Source organism: Branchiostoma belcheri, unplaced genomic scaffold, assembly GCF_001625305.1.
Source record: "Branchiostoma belcheri isolate BF01 breed outbred unplaced genomic scaffold, Haploidv18h27 scaffold113, whole genome shotgun sequence".
NCBI classification, from domain to species: domain Eukaryota; kingdom Metazoa; phylum Chordata; class Leptocardii; order Amphioxiformes; family Branchiostomatidae; genus Branchiostoma; species Branchiostoma belcheri.
The window spans coordinates 486,094-511,922 of record NW_017802525.1 but is presented as its reverse complement, the minus strand read 5'-3'; the positions used below and the strand labels follow the sequence as shown (position 1 = coordinate 511,922).

The window sequence follows — 25,829 nt, the reverse complement described above, 5'->3', positions numbered from 1 at the left end:
GGGCTTGCATTGTCATAGTTCATTTCAACATGTCCTCATTAATTATGCAAATAACATCAGCATTAACATAATATATGCATAGTGGTGCTAACCTTTAAGTAACTTATACATGTCACGAGGTATAAAATTCTCATCATTCACCAATAAGGAGTCACAAAATGTTCACATTAATTATGCAAATTAGGTCATCATTTGCATAATTGGTATCTGTTGATGTTCAGCCTGCCACAGATTAAATAGATTACATGTATAGCAGTACCATTATATGAAACACTGTAATTATAGAATTTCCTCATTAATTATGCAAATTAAGTCCTCATTTGCATAATTTGCTATTTTAATCATGTACAACTGTCTCTCAGGTACCTACACAACCAAAAATGATAGAAAATACTATTGTTCCAATCTGGACTTATTGGTCTTTGAAAGTTTTTTACCAGAAACTAACCTGTAGTTCCAGAAGAAGCTGCTAGGGGGACCAAACTTACGCCACTTATTCCTGACAGGATAAGCTATCTGTCACCAAAAAGTCAAGACCATAGCTTGTTCAGGACAAAAGATACAAAAACCGGAAGTTTTGCTGCAGTACCAAGGTCATCCACCAGGAGGCCCATATTTGACCTTGACCTTTTGCTTCCTAAGACATACCAGCATACCAAATATCATCACAATCCATGAAGGCGTTCTGAAGTTATGCTGACTACAATGTGCGGAAACACACACAGACACACACACACAGACAGACCCGCCAAAAACAATACCTCCATTTTTCATGGAGGTAACTAGATTACGCTAATTATGACCTTATTTCCATTGTCAATGAGACAAATAAAAAACATTTACAAAGACTCATATATTTCATGGAGGTATGAAATCTCAGAATTCTTGTTTTTGGCATGTTTTTAGGCTTTTTATTGGGGTTTCTCTTTTGCAAACCTATGCAGGAAACGTGACATCGACAGTGCTCCTCCCCGGGAACCATCAAGTTATCATTAGGGATATCCATTTTAAGTTCCATTGCAGTGACGTACGGACCCCCTATGAAGCCCAAACTTGCAGTTGACATTGGCCTCAATAACGGTAATCTGCTTGGCAAAAATCAAGGACATCGAATTATGCCTTCAAGAGTTATTCCGCTAAACCTGCAGTCACCCACAACACGATGAGACAACTCCATTATAGTCTTTCTGACGAAGACAATAATCATAGCACAAAAGACAGAAATATTACAGTGTTATACATATCTAACACTACACAAATATCTAGATGCAAGAATACTAGAGAACACTGTGTGATTGAACTTTATTACTTTTAAAATAACTTTTTTAAAATAAATTTCAGATACATACTTAGATAGATGCATACATACAGATTTACTTATTATGTTACCTACTTTGTTCTATGTTGGGCTTTCAGGTTAGGTACAAATATCTAGATGCAAGAATACTAGAGAACATGTGATTAAACTTTATTACTTTTAAAATAATTTTTTTTAAATTTCACATACATACTCAGATACATACTCAGGAGTTACCTACTTTGTTCTATGTTGGGCTTTCAGGTTAGGTACACCAGTGTACCCAAAATGAATTTCAAGCCATGCCCAGTCATTTGAGCATATAAATATTATATATAATATGCACAGAGGATTGCATTAACGAGTCAGTATTTCAGAGTCAGTACTCGCTATTTCTCTTTAAAAAGTCAATTCCATTGTCTTTCTGACTAAGACAATATTCATAGCACAAAAGACAAAAATATTACAGTGTTATACATATCTAACACTACACAAATATCTAGATGCAAGAATACTAGAGAACACTGATGTGATTGAACTTTAATACTTTTAAAATAACTTTTTTTAAATTTCAGATACATACATAGATAGATACATTTTCAGATAGAAAAGCAGATTTCTGAGTACCCCCAATTTACTCTTTAAAAAGCTGGCAGTCTTCCAACACCTGTGCTACTGTCCTACATGCTAAGACTTCTCTTTAAAAAGCTGGCAGTCTTGCAACACCTGTGCTACTGTCCTACATGTACATGCTAAGACTTCTCTTTAAAAAGCTGGCAGTCTTCCAACACCTGTGCTACTGTCCTACATGTATGATGCTAAGACTTCTCTTTAAAAAGCTGGCAGTCTTCCAACACCTGTGCTACTGTCCTACATGCTAAGACTTGTTTCAGAAAGGTTCTGAACTTCTGCTGCCACTGCCTGTGGATCTTCGTGGCTCTGTACTTCTTGTGCAGAAGTTTGTCTGCAAGATAGTGCAGCCACAACACATTTGTGTACGGGTGGTGTTGCTTCCAGTTATCTCTGTTTCAAAGGGAATGGAGAAAGAAAGGTGTAAGAGATGCACGATATAACTAAGTCTTGATCTGTGGTACTGCAATATGTCAACACAGGCCACACCAATTTAATTTTTTGGTTCTTGGATTTTTTTCAGAAACATTATATTAAGCGACAGGGCGAAAAAATAAAAACAGGTCTAGGCATCCTATTATAGCCCCAAATACATTGTACTACAATTCGAGCCATGAAGTCAACACAAAAGGCTGGGTTGATATTTAAACAACGAATTTTGAACTTTTAATCAAACTACTGCTTAGATTCAAAAACTGCAATGACTTTCCTCAACTGTTGGGAGCAAAATATGATCATTTTTGAGTTGATTAAGAACCAGAACATTTTTTTTGGCAAATCAGAAAAAATGAAGAGGTGAATCCAAGAGTCAACAAATTAAATTGGTGTGGCCTCATCAAACAAAAAAGAGGATGACCTGCGAAGTGATGCTTATAATGATTAAGTGTTGCTGAATATCCATAAAAGAATTAGAAGACTACACTTTATAATATGTCACAAATTTGAGTCCTGTCACAATTTTTGGAACAAAGCTTTATTCTGACCCAACATAATAACCTGTGATCCAGTCCCTGTGATTCAGCCATACCAATTTCAAGCTCCTCGCCATTCAGCCCCTGGCTGCACATAGAGACTAGGCTGCCCACTCAATAATAATGTAACAATAATAACAACATACCGATTTTCCTTCTTCATCTCTCTATAGATGTCGAACTGATAGTCCTCCCTTTCCCCTCAAACAGGGTAGGGTTAGCTGACAGGTCACAGTATAATGGCTCGCCATCTACAGGGGGAGAGAAGCAATTATTCATCATTTTCTTGTTTGCACAGTCATCTTAATTCAGTAGATACGGAGACGTAATTTACTGCCTAATTAAAAATCAGTAATTTGGGCATATCTACAGATTATTAGTATATTTTCGTTGGCGCAAACGTACGTTTGTAGCTTTCATCACTATGAAATCAAAAACAAAGTTTTATGTTGTTAGGAATTGCCAATTAAAGTTCTGTATTTTTTCTTTGAAAAACTGTATTTTTTATTTGAAAAAAATAATAAAAAGGGCAATAAAACTTGACGTTATGCATGTGGTACCAAAAATTATTTTAGGGAACCTCATGTTGATAGATACCAATATTCAGTACAATCCCAGTTCTCTCTCATTCCTTTACTAGTAAAACAGTACAAACTCAAATCACCAAATTAGCCACCCCGGAGACCTTAAAGTAACCTTATTTTAAATGATGAATACATTTTAAAGGACAAGAGCCAGAAGTTTGACAGGAAAGTCAGGACGCAGACCTTTCAAAAGTGTTGTGCAAGTTGTGCAAAACAAAATGTGTTTTCTGACTTTTCTGACTTTCCTGTAGCCTCCTTAGCCACAAAAAGCACAGACTACATGAACTATGTATGGGGCTTTTTTATGGCTTCTACATGTATGATGCATTTTTTTTTTCTTACGGCATGTCACTTCTGTACAGAATAGAAGTTGTACACCATAAGAAAAGTGCATGTACAAGCCCCCTAAAGAGCATCATTTGTAGAGCCTGCCAAGGAAGCTAACTCTTCAGCATCCCAACTGGTTACAGTCCTGAGTTGTAGTGAGATTTTAGGATTACACTCGGAGTCCAAGCAGAGGTTTGGGTTATTTTGGGCGTGTTTTTAGGCTTTTTTATTGGGGTTTCTCTTTTGCACTGGAATTTTTTTTTCACTCACCCCGGGGCGGGGCAAACCTATGCAGGAAAGGTGACAGTGCTCCTCCCCGGGAACCATCAAGTTATCATTAGGGATATCCATTTTACTGTGGTGGATTATCACACATCTAGCCAGTCAGAAAGGCATTCATTCGGCCACATGCCTGCTGCTGACTGTGCCTATTCATACGTCTGGTTCACACCTTGCAGAACGACTGTAATGTGTTGAAGTGATTAGGTTTATAGCATATTGAAGCTTTCGACTGCCGGCAGAGGTTGGGTTGGGTGAAAAAAAAATTCCAGTGCAAAAGAGAAACCCCAATAAAAAAGCCTAAAAACATGCCAAAAATAACCCCAAACCTGCTTGGAGATTAGAGAAGGATCTCTTCACACCAACTCACCCTTGTGTATCCTGGACACTGTGAAGTCAATAATGTTCACATCCAGTCCTCTGGTGGCCACACACACAGGGGAGGAATCCCCTGCCAGGTGATGGGTGGAGCTTTGTTCCCCTCCTTTCCTCACTAGCACGTTTCCCCAGTGGAGGTCCCGGTGTTCAAACTGGAGAGCAGCCTCCGCAACAGCCAGGGCGATGGTGATCTGGTGCAGAACAGCCTTGGCTTGCCTCAGACTGTAGAACTACAGGAGAGAAACAGCTTGTTTTCTAAGGAAACTGAAGCAAGATGCGACATTTTTTGTATTTAACGTTATTTTATTTTATTGAAATCACAAAAATGCAATATAATGGGCTACTAGGCAGCTTGGTGATATTGGTTGCCATCAGTTGAACAAATACATCTATCAAACAGACATATGATTTGTCTTCTCCGTAGTAAGATTGTATCTAATACACTAGAGACTTGTAATATAAACAACACAGTAATACATCAGCTTACAGAACATTAAATAAGACAACTTTTTGCTGTCCATTATGTCACCTCTACATCCTTCTGGGCATGCTGAAACATCAAAGAAAGTAATTTGTAAACATAAAGTCACACCGGCTTAATTTTACGGATGACATCCTCTGAAGACACACAAACCAGTGAGCGCGGGCGAATGAAAAAAAATCTGACCAAAAATAAAAATGCTAATAAACCACAGGAATACAAGGCTGGTATTGTGAATTTGAGGCAGTACATAGCAACGTATACGACAAGCCGACAAATGCTGGCTTTTTGCGGAATTTACGAGTCGGCACTGTACGCATGTACTGAGTTCTTGAGTCGTGGAGCTTCGGCATCCTGGGTGCCATCCTCCAGAGTTACCACCGGCTCCCTATTGCCACTAACTAGAGCCAGGCCAGAGTCTTGGAGGACGTGATCTTTTTTTGAGAACAGACGAAAATAAATGCGCGTGCGGATGTCATCCGTAAAATTAAGACGGTGTGGCCTAATATACATAAGAATAATACCTGGAAGTGTTCCAGATCACAGCCCCCATCCTCGGACTCCAGCACAACGAACAGCTGGGAGTCTCGAAACATGTCTGGCTTGTCGTTCTCTGACCCTCCTGCCTTCTGCTGGTGCCACCGGTCCCACATGGCCAGAAGGTGGTCCGGCCAGGCACCCTGAACCAGACACACACGGTGCAGGTGGATGAAACCACCTGTCTGGTTACCTGCGCCGTCCTTTAGTTCACTCAACTCCCTGCAAAATGTTCACAACAACATCAGTACAATTAATTATAGTAGCTTCAAATAGGTTACTGAACCCTTCACAAATATATGCACCCACAGTAAAAAATTAGGAGCGCAGCTCCAGTTTTGGGTGCACAAAAGTGTGTGTGCCGCCAGTACGGGTATTTACTAGAAACTCTTACATCCATCAAGTCAATGTCTTATATCAACATCAAAGCGTTTTAACTGAACTTGTAATGATCAATGAAACAAGTACAACTGCCTATTCTCTAATTCATGGAAATGAATTATAAAATCAACTCAGACAAGTCATCAAAGTCTCATGACATTCTGGCATGTTCCAACACATTCTCTGATGGGTTGTAGCCTGGTTACCAAACCTATTATAGGCTATTATAAGCTATTTGCGGAGAGACTGTAGGACTCTGGAGCTATAATAGGTTTGGTAACCAGGCTAGATGGGTTGTACACTACCAAAACTATTCTCCACTTGGTCCCTCTGGGTTTGCTGCATCCTGTGTGTCTGCATGGCTGGTGTTCAGATATGGTAGGTACATACGAGCCACGACGTCTGTACACTTGTACACACACTGCCGCCCAAAAGGCAGTTCAGATGACTCTCTCCAAACACCTTCAGGCCTGTCATACACGAAAACCTCTTGAAGTAGCTCTAGCTTGTTGGCCCATTTTGGGCAATCATAATCCACTATTGCATGCAGCTTCCTGTTTTGGAGTACAAAGAAAGCTCCATCTTCAACGTATATGTCTGGATTATTCTCAGTCTCCTGAAAGCTTGGGACTGGATGTTCAGACCAGCTGTCTGCTTCTGTATCATACACCAACATGTTGGAGTGGTCAGGATCCATCCAAAAGATCTCTGTTCCCATGGCAACTGCCATACCTCATTAAGGCCGTAGACTGACAGGGCTTTCTTGGACCACTGGTCTTCCCTTGGGTCGTACCAATGCATTTCTGCTACTGTGAAGAGGTAGATGTGCTGATTGCAGGACACTGCAAAGAAGGAGTCAAACTCACCATAATCAGGTGTTGAACAGTTTTGCCACTCATTCTTATGCTGGTTGTATTTCTTCAATACCACCTCTGGAGCTTCATCAAGGTAAAAAAGATGTCCATCGACTTCCATCAGGTGGTTATATATATCCCGGTATGGAAGTCCCGGTTTTTCACATCCTTTGCACACGGTAGACTTTTGTTCCCACTTGTTCTCAACATGGTTGTATTTACACATATAGATGCTGTCTGGATCTGTAGCCAAGCCATAGATCTCATTATCACAAGTAACCACACCCCTGTATGGACATACTGGTTGGCCATAGTCACACCAGATGTACTTCCCTTCTCCTGGGTTCATCCACAGCATCTTTTTATCGCTGTAAATAAAAGGTAAGATACATTCAATGATCAGGACATACAATGTTGGTTCTAGGATTTAGGAAGATAATGCTGAAGAGAAATTCAAACTTGAAAACAGAGTCAAAGAAGAAGAACAAGTATAATATTATACATACTTCACTTCATGACGCAACAGAACCATTTCTGTGGTCATTGCAAGCCTTGGCTTCTGGTTGGAGCGTACCACATTCCTGATGACCTCAGAACTCCCAGGATCCTCCCTGACCAGGGGATGTTCCAAGATGGCTGCCGTGTCGCCTGAGGTCAGCAGGTTGAAGCGGATGTGAGGGAGGATGCTGGGTAGATGCTGCAGTCTGCAGGGAACAAGGTGAAGCCAGAGTTTTTGGGTCATATTTTTACATCACTGCAAATAATACTGGGATGTCAAATCATTTGACTAGTAAACAACTTCCAAAATCAACATGTGCATGTCATCAGTAGTATGAGGTTTCTTCAGTAATATTATGTAATTATCAACTAACTTCATCACTAAAAGATACCTGTATAGCTAGAAAAGTAACATTTGCAAAACAAATGCATAATGTTCACCTTCGCATATGGTCTGCTCTGTCGATTCTTGTTCAAACACATCAACATATATGGTGTATGTCAACTATGTATCTCTTTTTAATGTAACATTGTGAATATTAATAAAGTTTGAAAAAAAATATGGTGACAGGAGTCTAAATCCAACACCAGTTACCATGGTGAGGGACCGCCTGGTTCAGGTCATTGACAAGGTCAGAGGTCACTGGAGAAGAAGAAGAAACTGAGCAAAAACAATATGTTTTCCTTTGGTGCTGCCCACCTGTCCTCCCTGCTGTGCTGCACCCATCTCACCACAGCCTCCCACACTCTTGTCTCCTCTTTAACCTCCAGCTTATCCTGGCTGATGATCTCAGTCAGCTGATCCACACTCAGGCTACAGAACTGACCTCACTGGAGGAAACCTGTGGAGGTGTGACATGCTTTAAAATAATTGGCAATTCAAATATATATGTGTCTTCATTAAGTTTTACCAGTAGCTTAGGAGCAGGTATTTCTCTGCCTCCTGACACAGTCCCACAAGCCTGTCCCTCTTCTCAGGCATTTTCTGCCACCTGTTAGAAGTGCAATAAGTGGTCGTCAAACCAGATCAGCTTATAAACTGAACACTCCTCGCAGCAGAACTGATCGTTATCAGAATAGTGCCCTTCCTTTCATGATCCGCCTGATTAATATGTATATGTAACACTGTCACTTTTTTTAACCTAAGACTTATTTTAGTGTTCGTCTGTTTTGTTATCTGCTACGATATTTATTTGCACTTGAAACGTTGTTGACAATATTTTATATACATTTTATGTAATGGTTTATTTCTATTTTAATCGCTTAATATGACGTTTTATACTAATAATGTGATGCCCCAATGTCAATTCAGCCTCTGGCTGCCATTTTTGGGACAGTGTTGTTGTGTTTTAATGCAAATAAACCATTGATTGATTTAATTCTCCTGTAAACGATGAACATAGGCGGCCGGGGTGCAGGCCTCTCCCATTAAAAACGTCCGCCGACGTCCCGCCATTGGTGGGTCCTCCTCCTGACCTCCTCCTAATAGTTGTACACATATCATCGATGACATGAAAGTTCATCTGTGTTGATATATTTCATTATGACGAGTGGATGAATTTTATCTTCCAACACATAATAAAATTGTGTTTTAGTTATTCTGATCTGCACCATAATTTGATTTATTGTTAATGTGCTATTATAGCCTAGTATAGTACCCTTGTATGTTCCTTATGTACATTGTATGTATGTCCCCGTGATACTGTGAGTGGGAGGCGTACTCCTCGAACTCCGTGGCCTGTTTGGGGCAGTCGTCTGTGTCGTGTTCGTCAAATACATCACAAATGTCGCAGTAGAGTCGGGGAGGGGGGAGTTGTCTTAGTCTCTCTTCCCTGGTGGGGGAAAGAAATTAAGAGAAAAAAATTGTTAGAATGTCCCACTCATGAAGTTTTCACTGTTTTGTATCAAGCATGTAGTACCAGGAAAAAAGATGTACAAATGTCAAGATGTTAAAAAAAACTTGTTGCAGTATGTCAAAATGTGGTCATGAGAACAATGAAGATTTCTATACTGTACTTCGAATGTTTCGGAACAACAGAGTACGGGTTCAAATGTAGCAAACAAGGTGATTTTATAATCATGGATTCATGGATCAAACAACTGAAAAATCAACACGGATAAATCCTGTACACAACTCTATTTCATCTTTTAAGTCCTACACAGAAATAAATTTCAACTTGCTGCTACAAATGGTTCAACAACGATTTGAGAAAGATACTAGAGCAAGAACCCAACATTAGTAAGTAATACAGAACAATGACTAGAGATATTAACATTTCCTATTAATGAAAAAACAGCCAACTTCCAGTCTCAACAATATAACAATGCTTAATGAAATCCATCAACTCTCCTAACATGGGGGAGACCAAATGGCCCAGAAACAGAACATCAGATGAATGGGAGTTTAGAGTGAAAAAAAAGTCAAGATAAAAACATCTCCCTAAAGTCTAAGTGGGGAGGAGGTACTGTTACGTTGTATACCTCCCACCATTGTACTCCTGTAATTGCATATTTAGCAACTAGGGGGCACCTGTTCAACCGTTTAGTTCCACTCTCTTGTAAGGGGGATTAGAGCCCCAAACAGATACGCACTCTTCATCGAACAGGTCCTCCCCATTCACACCACTCTCCAACTGGTCAATACGGCGGATCAGCTCATCGTTCTTCCTCTGTAGATCCACAATCACAGAGTTCAGGAAGTCAATCTGAGAAAAAGGGAGAGAAATACGTCACATTGGATATGCAGGTGGTCCTTGTGTAGAGGTGGTCACTTGTACAGGTTGATTGTATACCTACAAAGTTTAGTCAAGACTTGAGTGCATAGTGCTTAACAGACAAGGGTGACTTAAACAAGGATGATTCTACAAAAACATTCTTAGATCTGTTCAATACAAACTTGAGTCCTGCAATCATGCTCTGAACTTCTGAAGGTCTTAAAAAAGGAACAAACTGAAGTGATGTTAGTTCAACATGAAATGGTTTAGATGTCGTGTCATGGGTGAAGATGGTCGTCTGTAGTTACCTTCAACCGAATTTCTTTGGTCTGGAGTCACCGGCCATACAGAAGAAATCCCAAAAGCCGTACAAAGAGTAGGAGTTAAAGACACAGGGAAGAACAAAAGGGAGACACACACATTGAGATGGAGTGAAGAGAGACTTCTAAGGAAGGTACCAGTCACATTTGATGCACAGTTGTCCAACTGAGAATATTCTTGGGATAGTCGTACATGTATCATACAGAATTCAACTGTTTTGTTACAGAGAAGGCTGCCTTAGATCCTTGCAGGTAGTTGGTTCTGTTACAGTCTGCCTGAAAATTCTACAACACAAATTTTGTTCTGTAACAAATGTGACTGAACCTAGTAGACATATAGCACTGTAGCATTTACAAGGAGAATTAGTGCAAGAGTGCAAGACTGACAAGACAATTTGGGAAAGACTTGGGAGACAGAAGGAAACTGCTTGACAAGTTCACGACATCAAATCCATATTTTGTGCAGAAGATCTATGGACACAGCATGCATCGTCCGGACTCCAGGTTAAATGATGGACCTGAAGGAACCCCTCCTCAACACTTACCTGGCCTTCTGCTTCTTCCTTCTCTTTTCTCAGCTTGGCCGTTATGGGATCGCCTGGAGGGAAACAAATTAAAATTAGGCTTTTAGTTTGGACAGGTGGATCCAAGTAATACTGAACAAGTCTGGATCTCCTGGTAAAAATTTTTCAGGACAGCCATTCCATTTCTGATGTGTTATGTCTAAAGATGGCTTGCCACTCATGAGAAACAAACATCCATATAAAACTTCTGATCTTTTTGAAAGGGAATTTAGGATAGCAAATCATGTTTCTCAGTACTGTATTAAGCTATTTCATGTCCTGTAAGACAATAATACAATAATTGTACTTAGGCCTAGAAAAAATTATATATTCTAAGTCATTATGACATGTATCAATGTCACAAAATAACAACCAGTCTTTCTTCTGATCAAATAACGTTTACTTACCAATGAAGTTAAGTGATAGCTTCAGGGAAAAAGTATGGTAATAATAATCAACTTGGCATTATACAGGAACCTGTTACAGAAAGCAGAGAAAATGTTGCTTAATTATCATCAACAATTAAAGCACTAGCAGAAGTTGAAGTAGTCTTGAACAGGATAGTCTAGAATCTGTTTGAGAAAATATCTTGTTATTTGATCCTGAAAAGATAATGATGGTTAAGATAAGCACCTTCTAAACACCTTAACCCAAATGTGATACAGTTCAAGTTTGAGAAAGAAGAAAGATAATCTAACACTACATGTACCTTGGCTCCCAGCAAGAAAGTTGTACATTCGCCAAACATACATGTAATTTACTGGTCACTTAAAATTCAGAAAGAAAATTCAATATTCAAAGTTTCGTCAATACTATACACATGTAACATTGCGTCAGAAGTCAATTTTTTTAACCTTCCCTGCTGACTAAGTCTCAAAACTGATACAAATTTGGAGCCAAATGAGAACCTTGGCATCCTGCAGGTTAATGACAACATAAAGAGGGTTTTGAAATGAGAGGATTCCAAAAAGCATGTTGTGGTGCTGAGACTTTTAATTTTGAAAAAAAAAGGGACTTTCCGAATGTAAAGTGACCGTTGTTTTGTCCTGTTTGCTCACAAACCTGTGGGGACCTTCTCCATGTCCTCATGCAGGTGTTCCGCATCTGTATTCAAAACAAACCCAAGCCAAGACCCCATAGGTGCTTTGCACAGAACTGACTGTTGCAGTTAGCAGGGACATACCTGTCAAGCTGTCAAGATGACTAAATGCAACTCTTTGGGTAAATCCGAAGTCATACTTCTTTTACATGCCTAAAGAATGTGCATTTTGTTTTTCTCCCCAACAAGCATGTGGTTTTCACAAGATTTTGCAGAAATTATGAGACAGAAATGTCTGACAGTGTAAAGTTACTTTCCCAATCAGCATATTCTGCAAAAATCAGGCAACTTGACAGAAATGCACATTGCTAAATTTTTGATAACACAGAAGTTCTACAGCCAGTTACATACCATTTAAATTATCATTTTGTGACAAAAAGTCAGCAAATCTACTATGTTTTAACAACAACTCAATTAGTAGCACCAAGGACAACACCACTTTCCCTTCACCTTAAAAACCACTTCAAAACACACCAAAGTTAGTTGTTCATTGGGATTGACACTGATGTTTAGAACTGAAAACACTGTGCACTGTGTAAGATCTCCACTATCAGTGGTCAAGTTTCAAACACTTCCTTTGTTTTCATGCAAGTGTCAGTATGCTGTCTTTGTCTGGTGTTGTCTGGTGGTGTTGTGAGGACCACCTACCACACTTGACTTCATCTAGCCTGGCCTGCATGAGCTCAAAAGAGGAGTTCAAAATGGACAGCTCATCCCCATCCTCCAGTATATCTGGAACTGGGGTACTGACTTTGGGGCTATGCCTCGGAACCTTGTCTTCAAGTTCAAGCTCATGATCAGGGTCTTAATCTAAGACATCACCATAAACGTGGTAAATTTCATTTGCCACGTACGAAATGTGCTCTACAAAAGGGAAGAAACAAAACAGATCAGCTGGGACAGAAGTGCCAAGACATCAATAAAATCAAATTAGTTTAATTATGAAATATTCAATCTATTGATTCTGCTTGAAGACTGCTTCAGAGAGCCTGTGTTTAAACTACATGTAGCATTAATCAATAGTAGGAATCATTCAAACAATAAACATCATAATAAGTAGATTCAAAACAAAATTCAAAACTATAGACTGCAATCCCGTACAGGATACACACAAATACATGTTAGCATAATAATTATGATTACACGTTTAGTACTTTTTGAAAATTGCTCAGAGTCTTAAGAAAACTCACCAGCTGTCATGGCGTCCATGTCTTTTTGCATCTGCTCCAGTGCTGTGTTTAAGATGTTCACCTTGTCTTCAAGTTCTTCATTGACTTCTTCTAAGGCAGAGATCTTAAGCTTCAAGCTCTCTGCAAGGTGGCTTTCACCCTTCAAATCTGTGATCTGTGAAAAGTTGAAAAAGAAGTGTTTTTCTCAGATATCTTTCTCTTGTCATACAATGAGGATGATTATGAGGACAACATAGACAATTGAGCTTGTCATTGCTATAATCAGTTATGCATCCCTACAAAGAAATCTTTACTGCTATGCACAATGATATCACTTTGGTTACCTGTGATTGGTACTTGGAAAGCTCCTCATCCTTTTGTTTGTACCAGTTTCTCAGTGATGTCCACTGCTTTCTGCAGCGACTCACATTCACCTTCAAACTCTCGCTGTAGGGTGTTCTCCCTAAAACCAACACAATGTGTTAGAAAAAAAATGCACATTACAATGTCCTGGCAGCTTTAAAAGACTGCAGTTCATATGTGATACCAATAGCTCCTACTGAGGAGGATCAATCCCAAACTAACTAGGCAATGGAAATTAAGTTTTGCACCTTTTTAAAAATCGACAATAAAGTCACAGTAAGTTCATGGGAGACACTTGTGAGAAGAAGCTTAGGAGTCTATATTTTTTTGGAGGTCCTTACCTTTTTGTACTGGAGGAAGGAAGGCAAGAAAATAGGGAGCAGGCAGCTGTCAGTTACATGCTAGCTTTTGACCCATATAAAGTCTGTTATGGGTGATTTAACACCCTTTAGACTAATTACTATCTGGTGATAGATAGCAGCATGTCATTCAGAGGCAAAGCCAAGAGCAAGTGCTTAAAAAGACTAAAGCTTGTGGCACATGCTTATAAAATCATCTACATTTGGTCTAGTAGTGAGACCATGGACTGTAAAACAAGAACATATCAAAAGTTGCTTAAGAATGGTACTGGATACACTGCAGCAAATTAACGATCACATTAGATATATATTAAAAACGATTGTATAAGTTGATACCTGTCTCATACTAGCCACCCACTTTTGTATTAGATTAGCCTTATGAAAATGTAGTTGACATGTACTTACTTAAGTTAGTAGATGCCATACTTTGTACACTGTACAATTGTTGCGCAATAAAGTTATGATAATACTGAAACTCCACTTACCGTGATTTGTAGTCGTCTATTTGTTGCTTCAATGAGTTTTGAACTTCAGATAACTGTTCATGAACAAAAGGATACAATTAGAATGTAATTCTGTGAAATGTTACTTTCAAAAGTAGCTAAAAAAAAGGTCAAGAGACAGTCTTTCAAAAAAAAGATAGAAACAAGTCAAGTTGTGAAGAATCATAAAACAAAGACAATCACAAGAAGGCAACTAAAACAGACCAAGTGTTTGGGAAACATTTTTAGAACTCAGGAATCATACAAGATAGAGGGATCTCAGATACAAAAGGCATACTTTTGGTGGCAACAATAACCACCACTCAGGAAACACAAGAAACAACTTCAGCATGACAGAGAGAATTCAAAAGAAAGTTCAAGGTCACCAACAAGGTCAAACAGGTCAAAATATGAAAGATCAGTAAAACACAACACCGAGGCATGTCAATCATGGTACAAAACCTTTCAACCAACCAGTTAGCAACTTCAAACCACCAGATATCCAGCAGTAAATACCACTCTCATTCAAACACTTGCTTGTTTGTTTGTTTGTGTTTTTGTTGGCATAATTACCTCCAGCTCGACAATCTCCCTGTACGCATCCAGGTCGTTCATGTTGGCTTTGTACGGGTTGTCGCTCCCTAGCGTCTGTTGGAGGAAAAACAGCGTAATTGATTTGATTTGATTTGATTTATTGGAATGGGCCCAGGTAGCTGTTGCTGGTGTTGTATCTCACACAAAGAATATTACGAACACGTACAAATATCATCATAATCAGAGAGCATTTCTTGGCAAACAACTTGACTTTTGGAAACATAATCGAAACATAACATGGGATGGCTGCAAACATACACAGTCAAATGATTTGCATTGAGTTGAGTATCAACGTATCATGGGAAAATCATATGTTCAACATAAAACAAAGCCCTCTAAATACCCACCATGGCTTCGTGGCACAACTCTTCAAACCTGGCCAGCGGGGATGTCGAGTTACTTGTGATCAGCCTTGACCTGCCAACGGCTATGCGGACTTGTTCAAGAGCTGAAACAACATAATGTAGCAAAGACTTCATCAGAATGCCACACAAGAGCTTCAAAATGAGATTCAATTCAATGTGAATTTCTTAAGTGAATACTTTTGGTATGTACTTGTCGTCCACTAATACGTTTGGGCACTGAAAGTCAACAAATTACGTCTATGTCCAAGGTTGCACTTGAACAAGAGCAACACATGGCAGATTTAGTGAGAAGTGCAGGCTAGGTGGCAAGGTGGTTTGGGTTGTTGACTCAGAATCCGAAGAAGACAGATGCTATGTACAGTATTTACAGGTTCACTGTACCGGGGAAATTCCCCTTTTTTCCACCAACACAAATCAATGAACAATGGACCACAGCCTAACGTCCCGTCCTGCGACCCTTTCCAGTAGCAGCGCGCATGTCCGGTACCGGTGAGCGACAACAGCCGGGATTCGAGATCCCAACCTCTTGGTCCAGAGGCAGGGTTGCCAACCGATAGAACCTGCGTCGCTATACGTGAAACAGACTTCACTGTAAAGAGACTCTTTTTACACTACCAAGTCCTTTATTCAGCCGACGTTTCGGTGACCGTCTGTCACCTTCCTCAGGGCAATTCTGACTGGTTCTTGCATTGCAGCACAGGTGTCGCTGCTACTGATGCATTCCCAAATGTACAATATTTCCATATCTACACATATGCGTGATTGGATTACAGGGAAATGTATCTACAATGCGTTCCCAAAACGTGCATCTGTAGCAGAGACGCCTGCGCTGCAGTGCAATGTGAACCAGTCAGAATTACCCTGAGAGAGGTGACAGACGATCACCGAAACGTCGGCTGAATATAAAAGACTTGGTTGTGTAAAAAGAGTCTCTTTACTCAGTGTCTTTACAACCTGACAAAACTATTCACGGATGGGGGACTATACACTGCACATACCATGTGCAGGGAGGTTCCGGTAGTTCAGGTATTTCTCTGCCTCCTGACACTGTGAAACAAGCCTGTCCCTCTTTTCCTGCACCCGCTGTACATAGGCGGCCGGGGTGCAAGGCTCTTCTAGGTCAAACGTCAGATTTCCCGCCGCCACTGGTGGGTCCTCCTCCTAATCTTTGTACACATATCATCGATGACATGAAAGTTCATCTGTGTTGATATATTTCATTATGACGAGTGGATAAACTTTATCTTCCAACACATAATAAAATTGTGTTTTAGTTATTCTGATCTGCACCATAATTTGATTTAATTTATTGTTAATGTAAGTGCTATTATAGCCTAGTATAGTACCCTTGTATTTTCCTTATGTATGTAAGTCAAGTAGTGCATCTTTTGTCTCCAATTTGCTATATACATTTGTTACGTGTGTTATATCTTGACCTGTACCTAGCCCGTCGTGGCATGAATGTACAATAAAGGTATTTCATTATTTACTTTTTCGTTTGGGGGAGGCCCACACGCATATTTGTCAATTTATGTATTTCGTTGTATATGAGCAAATAAGCAAATCACAGTCACAGAGTCACTTGCGGCTGTGTTGTGTTCACCTCTGTCTCCGGTATAGCGGGCAACTTTCCCGCAGACGTTCCGAGCAGAAATCGTCCGACCAGGCCACGGCCGACTTTCGAGCCAGGCGGTCGGCGAAGCCGTCCACTGTCTAGCCCTTCCAGCAACACGGCCCTCAGTAGTGCCTTGCACTGCTCTGCCTTCATGTCTGGGTGTTCAGACTGGATACTTCTCTGGATAGCGATGGCAGATGCACCTTTTGGGTCGTTGAGACTCTTGATAACATCCTCGACCCTGTTAGTGTTATGGGGCGCTGTAAACTTTCAGTCTCTTTTACTTTTAGCTAGTTTACTGGAGAAGTCCTCCTTAGCCAGCTCCAGGTCCTGGTAAGCCTGGGCCTTCTGGGACTCCATGTCTGCGATCTTCCTCTGGAGCTTCCCAGACTCCATCTGGTATTGCTGCACAGGAAGTCAGAACATTAGTGTGAGATCTATGGCAACAAGCTATGATGATGATGATGTGAGACCACATTATTCCACTTGACATGGTTATGCCTTACTCTAGTTGTAACAATCTGGTAGTTTTCTCACATTTTTTCCAAAATATAGTCATTCACTTATGTTGCTAGTGTTTGAACATTTAGTTTTACTGGAACATGATTACTTGAGTAGCAAAACTCATAGCAGAAGCCTTCACCATTTTACAACTGTCTTTGCACTTTCATACGCTATAAGATTGGATGATAGATATTAATCTGACTATATCAGTAGACATGTTGATGCGAGTTGAACATACTTGTTCCTTGTCTTCAGATTCCCTCTTGAGCTTCTTGAGTTCTTTTTGCATCTCCTTTTTCTGGGTCTCAGACTCGTTCAGTCTGGTCTGGAGGTCACCTGACTCCTTCTGCCCTGTCTGGGGCATCATGGGAACAAATCATGAACATGACCACCCCATACATGTACATCAATTCCATGCATCTAACAAATGCAAATGGCATAGAAAAGGCGTAGAAACTTCACCTTGAGTTTCGTGTCCAGGTCACTTCTGGCTTGCTCTAAATCTGACTCCAGATCAGATTTTTCAGCCTCAAGCTCTGAGATCTGTCTGCTCAGGGCCTCCTGTTGGTCTTGAGCTTTCTAAAAGGGAAGCATAAGAACGGGAAAATTACTAAAAACTGTTACATTTGTCATACAATTGTAAACTAAGGGCATTCTTGGTATAATTGTGCGAATGTTGTACAAAATCTAACTGCCTTGTTACAGAAAGGCTGTCTCAGATCGTTGTGTGTGGTTGGCTCTGTCACAACCTGCTTGAAAATCGTATGACATCAAAGTTGCACGACAGCCTACAACAAATGTGACCCTAAAATTACAAATACAAGGTATGAAAAACATAAAATAACAATCCTGCTTACTTCTGCTTTTTCTTCAGAGTCTATCTTGAGTGCCTTGAACTCCTTGTGTATCTTGTCCTTGTCCTCCTCCTCCACTTTGGTAAGCTTCTTCTGCAGTTCTGTCACCTCTCGTTCGCCTTGCTGTAAACATCATAGAAGAACTTTATTGCACGACAATTGTACAGGGTACATTGTATCATAAACAACATACGTTCCAAATTTCACGTCACTTATTTATGAGATTTCAATGAAAATTCTTATGATCTCATGCAGTATGCATATGGTATGTGCATAATGTATATTGTATTAGTGTATTACCACCGTGGGCAGGGTTGGACAAGTCCCATTGCCCACTTGCCCAGGGCAAGTAAAAGTACTGTTCGGGCAAGTAAATATCCCCCTGGACTTGCCCGATGGGGCAAGTATATTTTTTGGATGCAAGGTATAGCCCCTGCAGTATTTCGACCAAGTTTCAAACAATTTTGATAAATAAAGCATCCAACATCCAACATTATAAACTCTGTTATAATAAAATAATTTCCTTCCTGCTAGTAAAATGCAGAGAAATGCGTCAAATTTTGGGCAAGTGAAAAGTTGGTTCAGGCAACTGGAAATGACCAGGTACTTGCCCGATACGGCAAGTGGATTTTTGAAAACTTGTCCAACCCTGGTGGGGCAGGAGACTCAACAACCTTCAGACTTCTGGGCAATCCTTGGCTTCCTGAATTCCCCCATGTCCACATTCCTGCTGGCTCCTGGCCAGATTCTGTATCTGTATCTGTATAGCCGGTATAACCGCCTTTCGGCATAACACACCAGCTTCATTCTCAAACCTTTATCCTCCTGTCATTCTGTTTGTCAATCTTTCCCCACCCATGTGATGTCAACCTAGTCTATCCAGACAAACCCACAATTCAGCCACCCCAAACAATACTTCCATACCTAGAAGTTATTGCTTCTCACCTTGGTGACCTTGTTTGTTTCAGCTTTGGAAGAGTCCAGATCCTTCTGGAGTTGGTCTCTCTCTCTGTATCTGTCTCAGAGAGTTTCTTCTGAAGTTCTTCTTTCTCTGACTGAGCTTGCTGTAAGAGTGTAAGAAAACATCCACTGAATCCATTCTACCACATTTCTTCACAAGAAAATGACTGTATTGAAGTGAAACAGCGAAACAAAACGCATCATTCAAAATTGAGACATTATATACACTAGAGAGAAAAGATGCACCAACCTTAGCCTGGTTTTCTGTCTCTTCCTTGAACTCATCAAACTCTTTCTGGAGATCTTCCTTCTGAGAGGTGACAGTTTTGTTGTTTTTCTGTAGATCAACGATCTCCTGCTGGGCTTGCTAAGGTTCAAAACATGTAAGTAAATGCTGTGTTAGCTATGAAGTCATACTTTTTTGTATTTTCGTGCTTCTTATAACTCAACATCAGTCATTTATCTTCAAGTTGACATACCTTAAGTTTCTGGTCAGTTGTGCCCTTCAAAGCCTCTGTTCCCTTCTGCAACATGTCCTCAGCTTCAAGGTCAGATATTCTCTTCTCAAGGTCAGAGATTTCTGACTGGCTTTGCTGTGATGCACAAAAAAAGCAACAGTGTAACAGACTTTAACGTAAACTCGACATAACATTTAACCTTCTCCCCACAGCATAACCCCATAACCAATAGAGAATTGGTAGCCAAAAGACTACTTCGGTGTGCTAAAAGTTTAAGTAACTGTTTTTAGACTTACACTTTCTTAGACAAATGATGATAGAATTTAAGATGTTCTAACCTTGGTTTGGTCTTCAGACAGGTTCTTAATTCTGTCCAGTTCTGTCTTCAAGTTCTCAATTTCAGCATGTCTGTCAGCAACCTCTCTGGGTGCTGCAGCGGTGGCCTTTTTCTCCTCCTGTGGGAGAAACAAACACTTGTCATTACTGAATATCTTCTTTTTTTTTGTACAGTTTTTCACTTTAAAAGTCTTTCCCACGCTAAATGGTGCATAGGTGTAATGGTGCAATCTCCATTCCAGTAGACCTTGGGTCACACAAGTTTGTGCAATCTAGACAGCAGGAGGCTTGTCCACTGGTATTGGTGTGTGTTCAACTTCCATTCTCTTTCACAAATGCTAAGCAGAGAAAGCAGTAGGTACCATGTTTAATATCTTCGTACCATGTTTGATATCTTTGATATGACTCAGTCGGGGATCGAACAAACAACCTACTAAATGCAAGGTGGACACTCCACTCACTTGGTCATTGTACTGGTTCCAATTAGTTAGCATACGTGGTAAAAAATCACAGAAAAGGAAGAAAAATTCAGGTTTTAGACAGGAAAATATGCACTACAAAGTTTATGATGAAGAATAATTAAAATATGTTACAGCTGACCACATTTGAAGAGGCAAAAAACATTTTCAGAAGGAAACATGGCTAAAATTTAGAAACAATAGAAAATGAATACAGGCTTACCAATAGAGTTGTAGTAGCCTGAAATATTTGGTCCTCTGCCTCCTTCCTTAAAGTTTCAAAGTCTTCCAGTACTTCCTTCTTCTCTTTCTCCAGGTTAGCAATGCTCTGCAGGTAGTTGTCGGTCCTTTCTTTTTCAGCCTAGGAGAAGTAAAATGTACATGTAGTTGGTGAGGTTTGTGCAACCCTACGTATGGAGCTTCAACATGTACATATCACACAGGGATACAGTCATGATAATGGTTACATGACTTTTGTATCAACTTTTGCTATACAATATATGCAGTTACCTCATTCAATCAACTCCATTTTGATTACATACATAGGAAAACAAGCAACATTTTGACATTTTATCATTTAGTATGAAAAAGGTACAAGCTATTGGAACTGAAAAACAAGTAGTCATGTAAAAAACATGTAATGTGAAGATTAAAAAATAGTCACTGCATATAGGTTACACAAGTAACAGTTACACAAGTAATAGCTATATCACAGGATGTAGACTGATACACATTAAGTACCTTTTGTGCAACATTTGTGTCTTCTTTCATTGTCTTGATCTCGTTATTAAGTTTCTCTTTCTCAGTCTCGAGGGCTGTGATCTTGCTCTGGAGTTCCTGGCTGGCTTCTTGATGTTGCTGGAGAACAAACATCAAGCAGGTCAATAACAGAATGAACATGTTGTGGATCCCGGGTTTTCCCTCTATAAAACAAGAATGCTGGGCTGATATCCAATCAGCACCTAGTTATGACAACACCAACCAGCACCAAGGACAGGTACCAGAACAAAGCTGAAATTACCCAATCTGCAAAATGCTGAGGTTGACCAATCAGTACCAAGAACAATGCTATGTTTTTACACCTGGAACATCATTAGCATTGACTAATAAGCCAAATGGTCTTGGAGAAGAGCAACCAATCAGCGCCAAGGTAAACACTGACCCTGACGATCACTATCGATAGCTGTATATCAAACTTCAGAAAAATGGAGAGACTGCTTACCTCAGTTTTCTCTTCTGTTTCCTTCTTGAAGGACCTTAGCTCCCCTTGGACCTGTTCTTTTTCAGATTCCACAGCCTGGGTCTTCTTCTGGAGGTCAGCATTGGTCTCATCTCTTTTCTACAACAGAAAGGCATGTGTTAGAAACTTCAACAGGACTTAAAACATGGATACCTCAGAAATGACATTACTTCACACAGTCTTGGGTCAACAGAATTTAAAAGTTTCAAACAGGTAAGAAACAGAAGACTAACCTTGATCTTGTCATCAGATTTCTTCTTGGCAGCCTTCATGTCTTCCAGGAGCTTCTCCTTGTCTGCCTCTGCCTTGGTGATCTTCATCTGCAGTTCTTCTCCCTTAAGCTTCTCTTGCTATTCATCAATGTAAAGAAAGACAGACAAAAATTTTCCTTTTCATTCCTTTATTTGTGTTTTTACACACACATTTAAGAGATGCAACAATATTATGAGTGTCTTCGTTTTTGTTGCTGATATTGTTGAAATAGATATGAGATGACAGCAACAACAACAACAAAAAACCTCACCTTCAGGTTTTCTTCCAGTTCTTCTTTAACATTCTCCAGTTCTTTCTGTACTTTTTCCTTTTCAGCCTCCACCTCAGAGATCTTGTTCTGTAACTCCCAGGTCTCCTTCTGGCCTTGCTGTTTGATAGAATGGGCAACAAAAATAAGCAAAATTCCCTCAGATTTTTCAGTTTTAATATACCAACAATAAAATAATATCAGACACAGAACAACAGTACTCATAAGTACTTACATGTAATCACATCAATCGAGGTAGCTACATAGTGTGACATTTTAAACTATAAACTACAAATCAACTAGCCAATCAGCAGCAATGTCATAGCAGAGATCACTCAATTAGCAAAATGCTAAAGTTGACCCATCAGTACCAAGGACAGAATAGTAGTAGCCAATCAGCATCAAGACCACAGCTGAGATCACCAGACCAGTTAGCAAGAAAAAAGTTGACCAATCAGCACCAAGGACAAGGACAATGTTATTGCTTGCATTGTCCAATCAGCTTCAAGGTCTTGGAAAAGGGCAACCAATAAGCACCAAGGTAATTACTGACACTGTCTTACCTCCAGTTTTCCCTCCACCTCTCCCTTCAGCCTCTCCATGGTTTTCTGCAGGTTGCTGTTTTCTGTTTCCATCTCAGCAACTCTCTTCTGCAGTTGGACACTCTTCTTCTGTTCTAACTGTTCAGAAGGGTAATAAACAGTTAAAACTCTCCCAATCTTATACATCAGATTAAACTTCCCAACTTTTTTAGACTACCCATTGCAGGAAAATACAGTCTTCAACACAACACAGCAAATGCAGAACACAGAAAATCACCACGCACAAGAAAAGTAGGTGAACTTACATCAAGTTTTCCTTCATATTCGCCCTTGAATCTGCCCATGTCCTTGTGGAGGTTCAGGTTTTCTGCTTCAAGTTCCGTTATTTTAGCCTAGAATAAAAAGTATCAGGTTAGGCCATGAGAAGGTAAAATACAGCCATCTTGTAAATTCACAACTTTGTATTCAACTTCTTAATCTTCTCACTGATGCCTAACCCAACACATTTAGTGCCAAACGGCTACTTTAGCATGCTGAAGGTTGATATAGATATGGAATATGTTGATATAATTACATGGAACCTGCCTTTCTGTACAAGTGATGAATGACGAATAAACCATTATTATTAAGTCAGAACTCCCTACCTGGAGTTGTTCTCCCTCCTGTTTCTCCTGAGACAGTTTACTCTCCAGTTCCCCTTTAGTGCTGCCCATGTCCTGCTCCAGTCTTTTGCTCTCATTTTCCAGCTCAGCTATTCTCTTCTGGAGCCCCTTGATGTCTTTCTTAGCTTGCTGCAAAGACGAAGGTAAGTGATTTTTAGAATACTGCATCTTCTGAGCTCTTTTAACAAGCCTGTACAGTAAGACTTATAGAACAAGAAATCTGAGATTTCAGACTTCTAGGAGGTATTTCGGGCAAACTTTATTCTGACCTTCAAATTCAAAGACTCAAACCCATAAATCACCACTTTTCTATCCAGAAGTACAAAAGACCACAAATGAAACAACTATGTTTAACTCACTTCATTTTTCTCCTCATATTCCTTCTTTCTCTCCTCCAATTGCTGTTGAAGTTTGTTTATGACATCTTCCAGGTCCTTGGTCTTCAGCTGGAGTTGCTCAGACTCCTGACCTTTCTGAAATCCAAACCATTCCACACCAATCAGTCTACATATTCATTCAGTAAAAGACATAATCAAAGTATGGGCCAGAACAGGTAACATGCAAGCCTCTGTTCTGTTTTGTGAAAGGTCACCACAGTTGGAGTCTATGTTCCAGGAACTAGTCAAGCTAGGCCTCGCTAGAACACTGCTAAATAAAAGCTTTTAAATTGAAAGTCCCAAAATAGAACCATTTTAGGCTTAGTTATGGCATAACTGGTACCAATAGAACATGTACCTCCAGATCGCCCTCTAGATGAGTCTTCATGTTGCCCATCTCTTCCTGCAGCTTGTTCCTGTCAGCCTCCATGTTGGATAGCTTCTTCTGGAGGTCCTCTTTCTCACATTGTTCTTGCTATTGTCAGGGATGAAAACAATGCCTTTTAACATACATATCTATGGGGACAATTAGCAACACAAGAGTAGTAGCCAATCAGCACCAAAGGCCAGAGATGAGATTACCCAATCAGCAAAATGCTTGGGTTGACCAATCAGCACCAAGGACAAGAACAATGTTACAGCCATGTTTACACTATGTATTCTTTGTCACTTAATATGCAAAAAAAGAGGGTTAACATCGTTATCAATTTTGAGTACTCCAGATTACAGTTACTACAAACAGACGTTTCAGCTAGTATCCACTAGCTTTCATCAGAGACTGAAAGACCTTGTACTTGGAGACAGCAGCTTTAGTGCCTGCTGCCCAGTCCTTCCAGTTCTCCTGCTGCTGTGTAGCCATGATGTCCACCAGGCCCTGTCTCAGGGTGTCCACCATCTGGGTCAACTGGCTATTCACGTCACGTGTCTGATTGGTCAGGCATTTGCCTATGAGTTCCAGGTATAAACAATATTCTATGTTACATCAACATATACATGTGCAGTTAAGGTTTTTGTGACCTTCAAATTCACCCTATTTCTGACGTTTTGACCTCCTGTCAATCAATCTGTCAAACTTTCTGGGCCCTCATGCAGTCAACGCTGTCTCAAGTTCACCCATGTCTTTGACCGGTCAATCTTCCCCACTGACATGCTGGGAAAGTAATGTGCTAAGGACCTACACTGTCTGGATAAGCAGATATAAAAGCCACAGCTAGGCCACCCAAAACAATACTTGTAAGTAATAGCGTATGAACACCAACTGTACTGGAGACTTTGCTTTACCTAGATCTGACATGAGGCTGGTTTTCTGGTTGACCTCTGGCCTGATTGTTATGTTCTTTGCCCTATGAGCGTAGTCCAGGGTACTGAGGGTCTCCTGCAAGCAAAGCATACCAACGCTGGAGTACATTGTAGATGGAAAAACAGGCTTTGCATCCTAGCATTGGGCCATATTCTTGCACTACCAGCTTTCATAATGACACGCTGGCACAAATTTGTTTTCTGATTAACAAAGATTTAGTTTAGTTTAGAGTTGTGTACACAAAAATTTAGGTACAAGTACCTGTACAGGGGTTTAGGTACAGACTCTGACCTGTACCTAAAGTTTGGCCAATCATTTGTAAGTTATTCATGCAGATTACTGTCCTTTTAGTGGTAAATTTTTGTTACAAGTTTTTTCTGATGTTCTGAAGCACTAAATTCTCATCTTTGAGATGTAGTTTGCCTGTCTTTAGTGTATAAAAATAGTGCCCACAAGTGTTGAATTTTGTTTAGATACAGGTACACCAGATGTCCAAGTTTGGGTCTGCATCAGGGGGGGAAATGATACTATCCCATCATCCTTTGCAATACACATCCCACAACATGTGTCCCAGATGGCTGACTGTCAGCACCAGGCATATAGTCTTGTCATGTTTCCTTTAAAAGTGCAGCAATGGCAACAATTTGACCAGTAATTTTTGGTTCTTTGAATTATCAAAGGACTCAAGTAGTGTATGAGGCTATCTGACTTTTGTAACTTATGTACAACTTCTTACATTGTGTCTTAAACATTTATGC

General features: G+C 40.0%; 4 protein-coding genes and 1 long non-coding RNA gene across 8 annotated transcripts in view; all 5 read right to left on the bottom strand.

Annotated features, from left to right (window-relative positions):
- Window positions 1-1,290: 1,290 nt before the first annotated feature.
- Window positions 1,291-3,084, bottom strand: LOC109462179. The gene is made up of 2 exons (XR_002139743.1): window positions 3,045-3,084; window positions 1,291-2,320 (listed from the first exon to the last, which is right to left on the bottom strand). It is a non-coding gene; the product is annotated as an uncharacterized LOC109462179 (long non-coding RNA).
- A 1,360-nt stretch (window positions 3,085-4,444) lies between these two features.
- LOC109462142 (serine/threonine-protein kinase haspin-like) lies at window positions 4,445-7,666 on the bottom strand. The gene is made up of 5 exons (XM_019758636.1): window positions 7,659-7,666; window positions 7,226-7,423; window positions 5,472-5,706; window positions 4,996-5,016; window positions 4,445-4,696 (listed from the first exon to the last, which is right to left on the bottom strand). Exons 1-5 carry the CDS (start codon window positions 7,664-7,666, stop codon window positions 4,445-4,447), a joined length of 714 nt encoding a protein of 237 aa, XP_019614195.1.
- LOC109462174 (CAP-Gly domain-containing linker protein 1-like) lies at window positions 6,078-13,257 on the bottom strand. The gene is made up of 8 exons (XM_019758673.1): window positions 13,104-13,257; window positions 10,797-10,849; window positions 10,240-10,260; window positions 9,810-9,922; window positions 8,876-9,049; window positions 7,918-8,059; window positions 7,226-7,423; window positions 6,078-7,087 (listed from the first exon to the last, which is right to left on the bottom strand). Exons 1-6 carry the CDS (start codon window positions 13,132-13,134, stop codon window positions 8,032-8,034), a joined length of 420 nt encoding a protein of 139 aa, XP_019614232.1. The 5' UTR covers window positions 13,135-13,257; the 3' UTR covers window positions 6,078-7,087; window positions 7,226-7,423; window positions 7,918-8,031.
- On the bottom strand, window positions 13,154-17,728 carry LOC109462141. Its single transcript, XM_019758635.1, has 9 exons — window positions 17,603-17,728; window positions 17,179-17,265; window positions 16,849-17,127; window positions 16,244-16,406; window positions 15,228-15,328; window positions 14,860-14,934; window positions 14,290-14,342; window positions 13,427-13,545; window positions 13,154-13,257 (listed from the first exon to the last, which is right to left on the bottom strand). Exons 1-8 carry the CDS (start codon window positions 17,726-17,728, stop codon window positions 13,452-13,454), a joined length of 978 nt encoding a protein of 325 aa, XP_019614194.1. The 3' UTR covers window positions 13,154-13,257; window positions 13,427-13,451.
- A 499-nt stretch (window positions 17,729-18,227) lies between these two features.
- Window positions 18,228-25,829, bottom strand: part of LOC109462166 (myosin-9-like) — a 9,736-nt gene continuing 2,134 nt past the window's right edge. For 2 of the 4 annotated variants that reach the window (XM_019758659.1, XM_019758660.1), the window contains 17 exons: window positions 25,053-25,146; window positions 24,559-24,716; window positions 24,130-24,246; window positions 23,754-23,867; window positions 23,377-23,523; window positions 23,038-23,124; window positions 22,754-22,870; window positions 22,194-22,310; window positions 21,904-22,020; window positions 21,653-21,769; window positions 21,172-21,288; window positions 20,654-20,791; window positions 19,975-20,091; window positions 19,658-19,771; window positions 19,429-19,545; window positions 19,164-19,282; window positions 18,228-18,341 (listed from right to left, as the gene is read on the bottom strand). In XM_019758659.1, the coding sequence (XP_019614218.1) occupies window positions 18,323-18,341; window positions 19,164-19,282; window positions 19,429-19,545; window positions 19,658-19,771; window positions 19,975-20,091; window positions 20,654-20,791; window positions 21,172-21,288; window positions 21,653-21,769; window positions 21,904-22,020; window positions 22,194-22,310; window positions 22,754-22,870; window positions 23,038-23,124; window positions 23,377-23,523; window positions 23,754-23,867; window positions 24,130-24,246; window positions 24,559-24,716; window positions 25,053-25,065 (1,845 nt within the window). In that variant the 5' untranslated portion in view covers window positions 25,066-25,146 and the 3' untranslated portion in view covers window positions 18,228-18,322. The remainder of the gene's footprint in view (window positions 18,342-19,163; window positions 19,283-19,428; window positions 19,546-19,657; window positions 19,772-19,974; window positions 20,092-20,653; window positions 20,792-21,171; window positions 21,289-21,652; window positions 21,770-21,903; window positions 22,021-22,193; window positions 22,311-22,753; window positions 22,871-23,037; window positions 23,125-23,376; window positions 23,524-23,753; window positions 23,868-24,129; window positions 24,247-24,558; window positions 24,717-25,052; window positions 25,147-25,829) is intronic. The other 2 variants (XM_019758661.1, XM_019758662.1) reach the window with 2 other exon arrangements.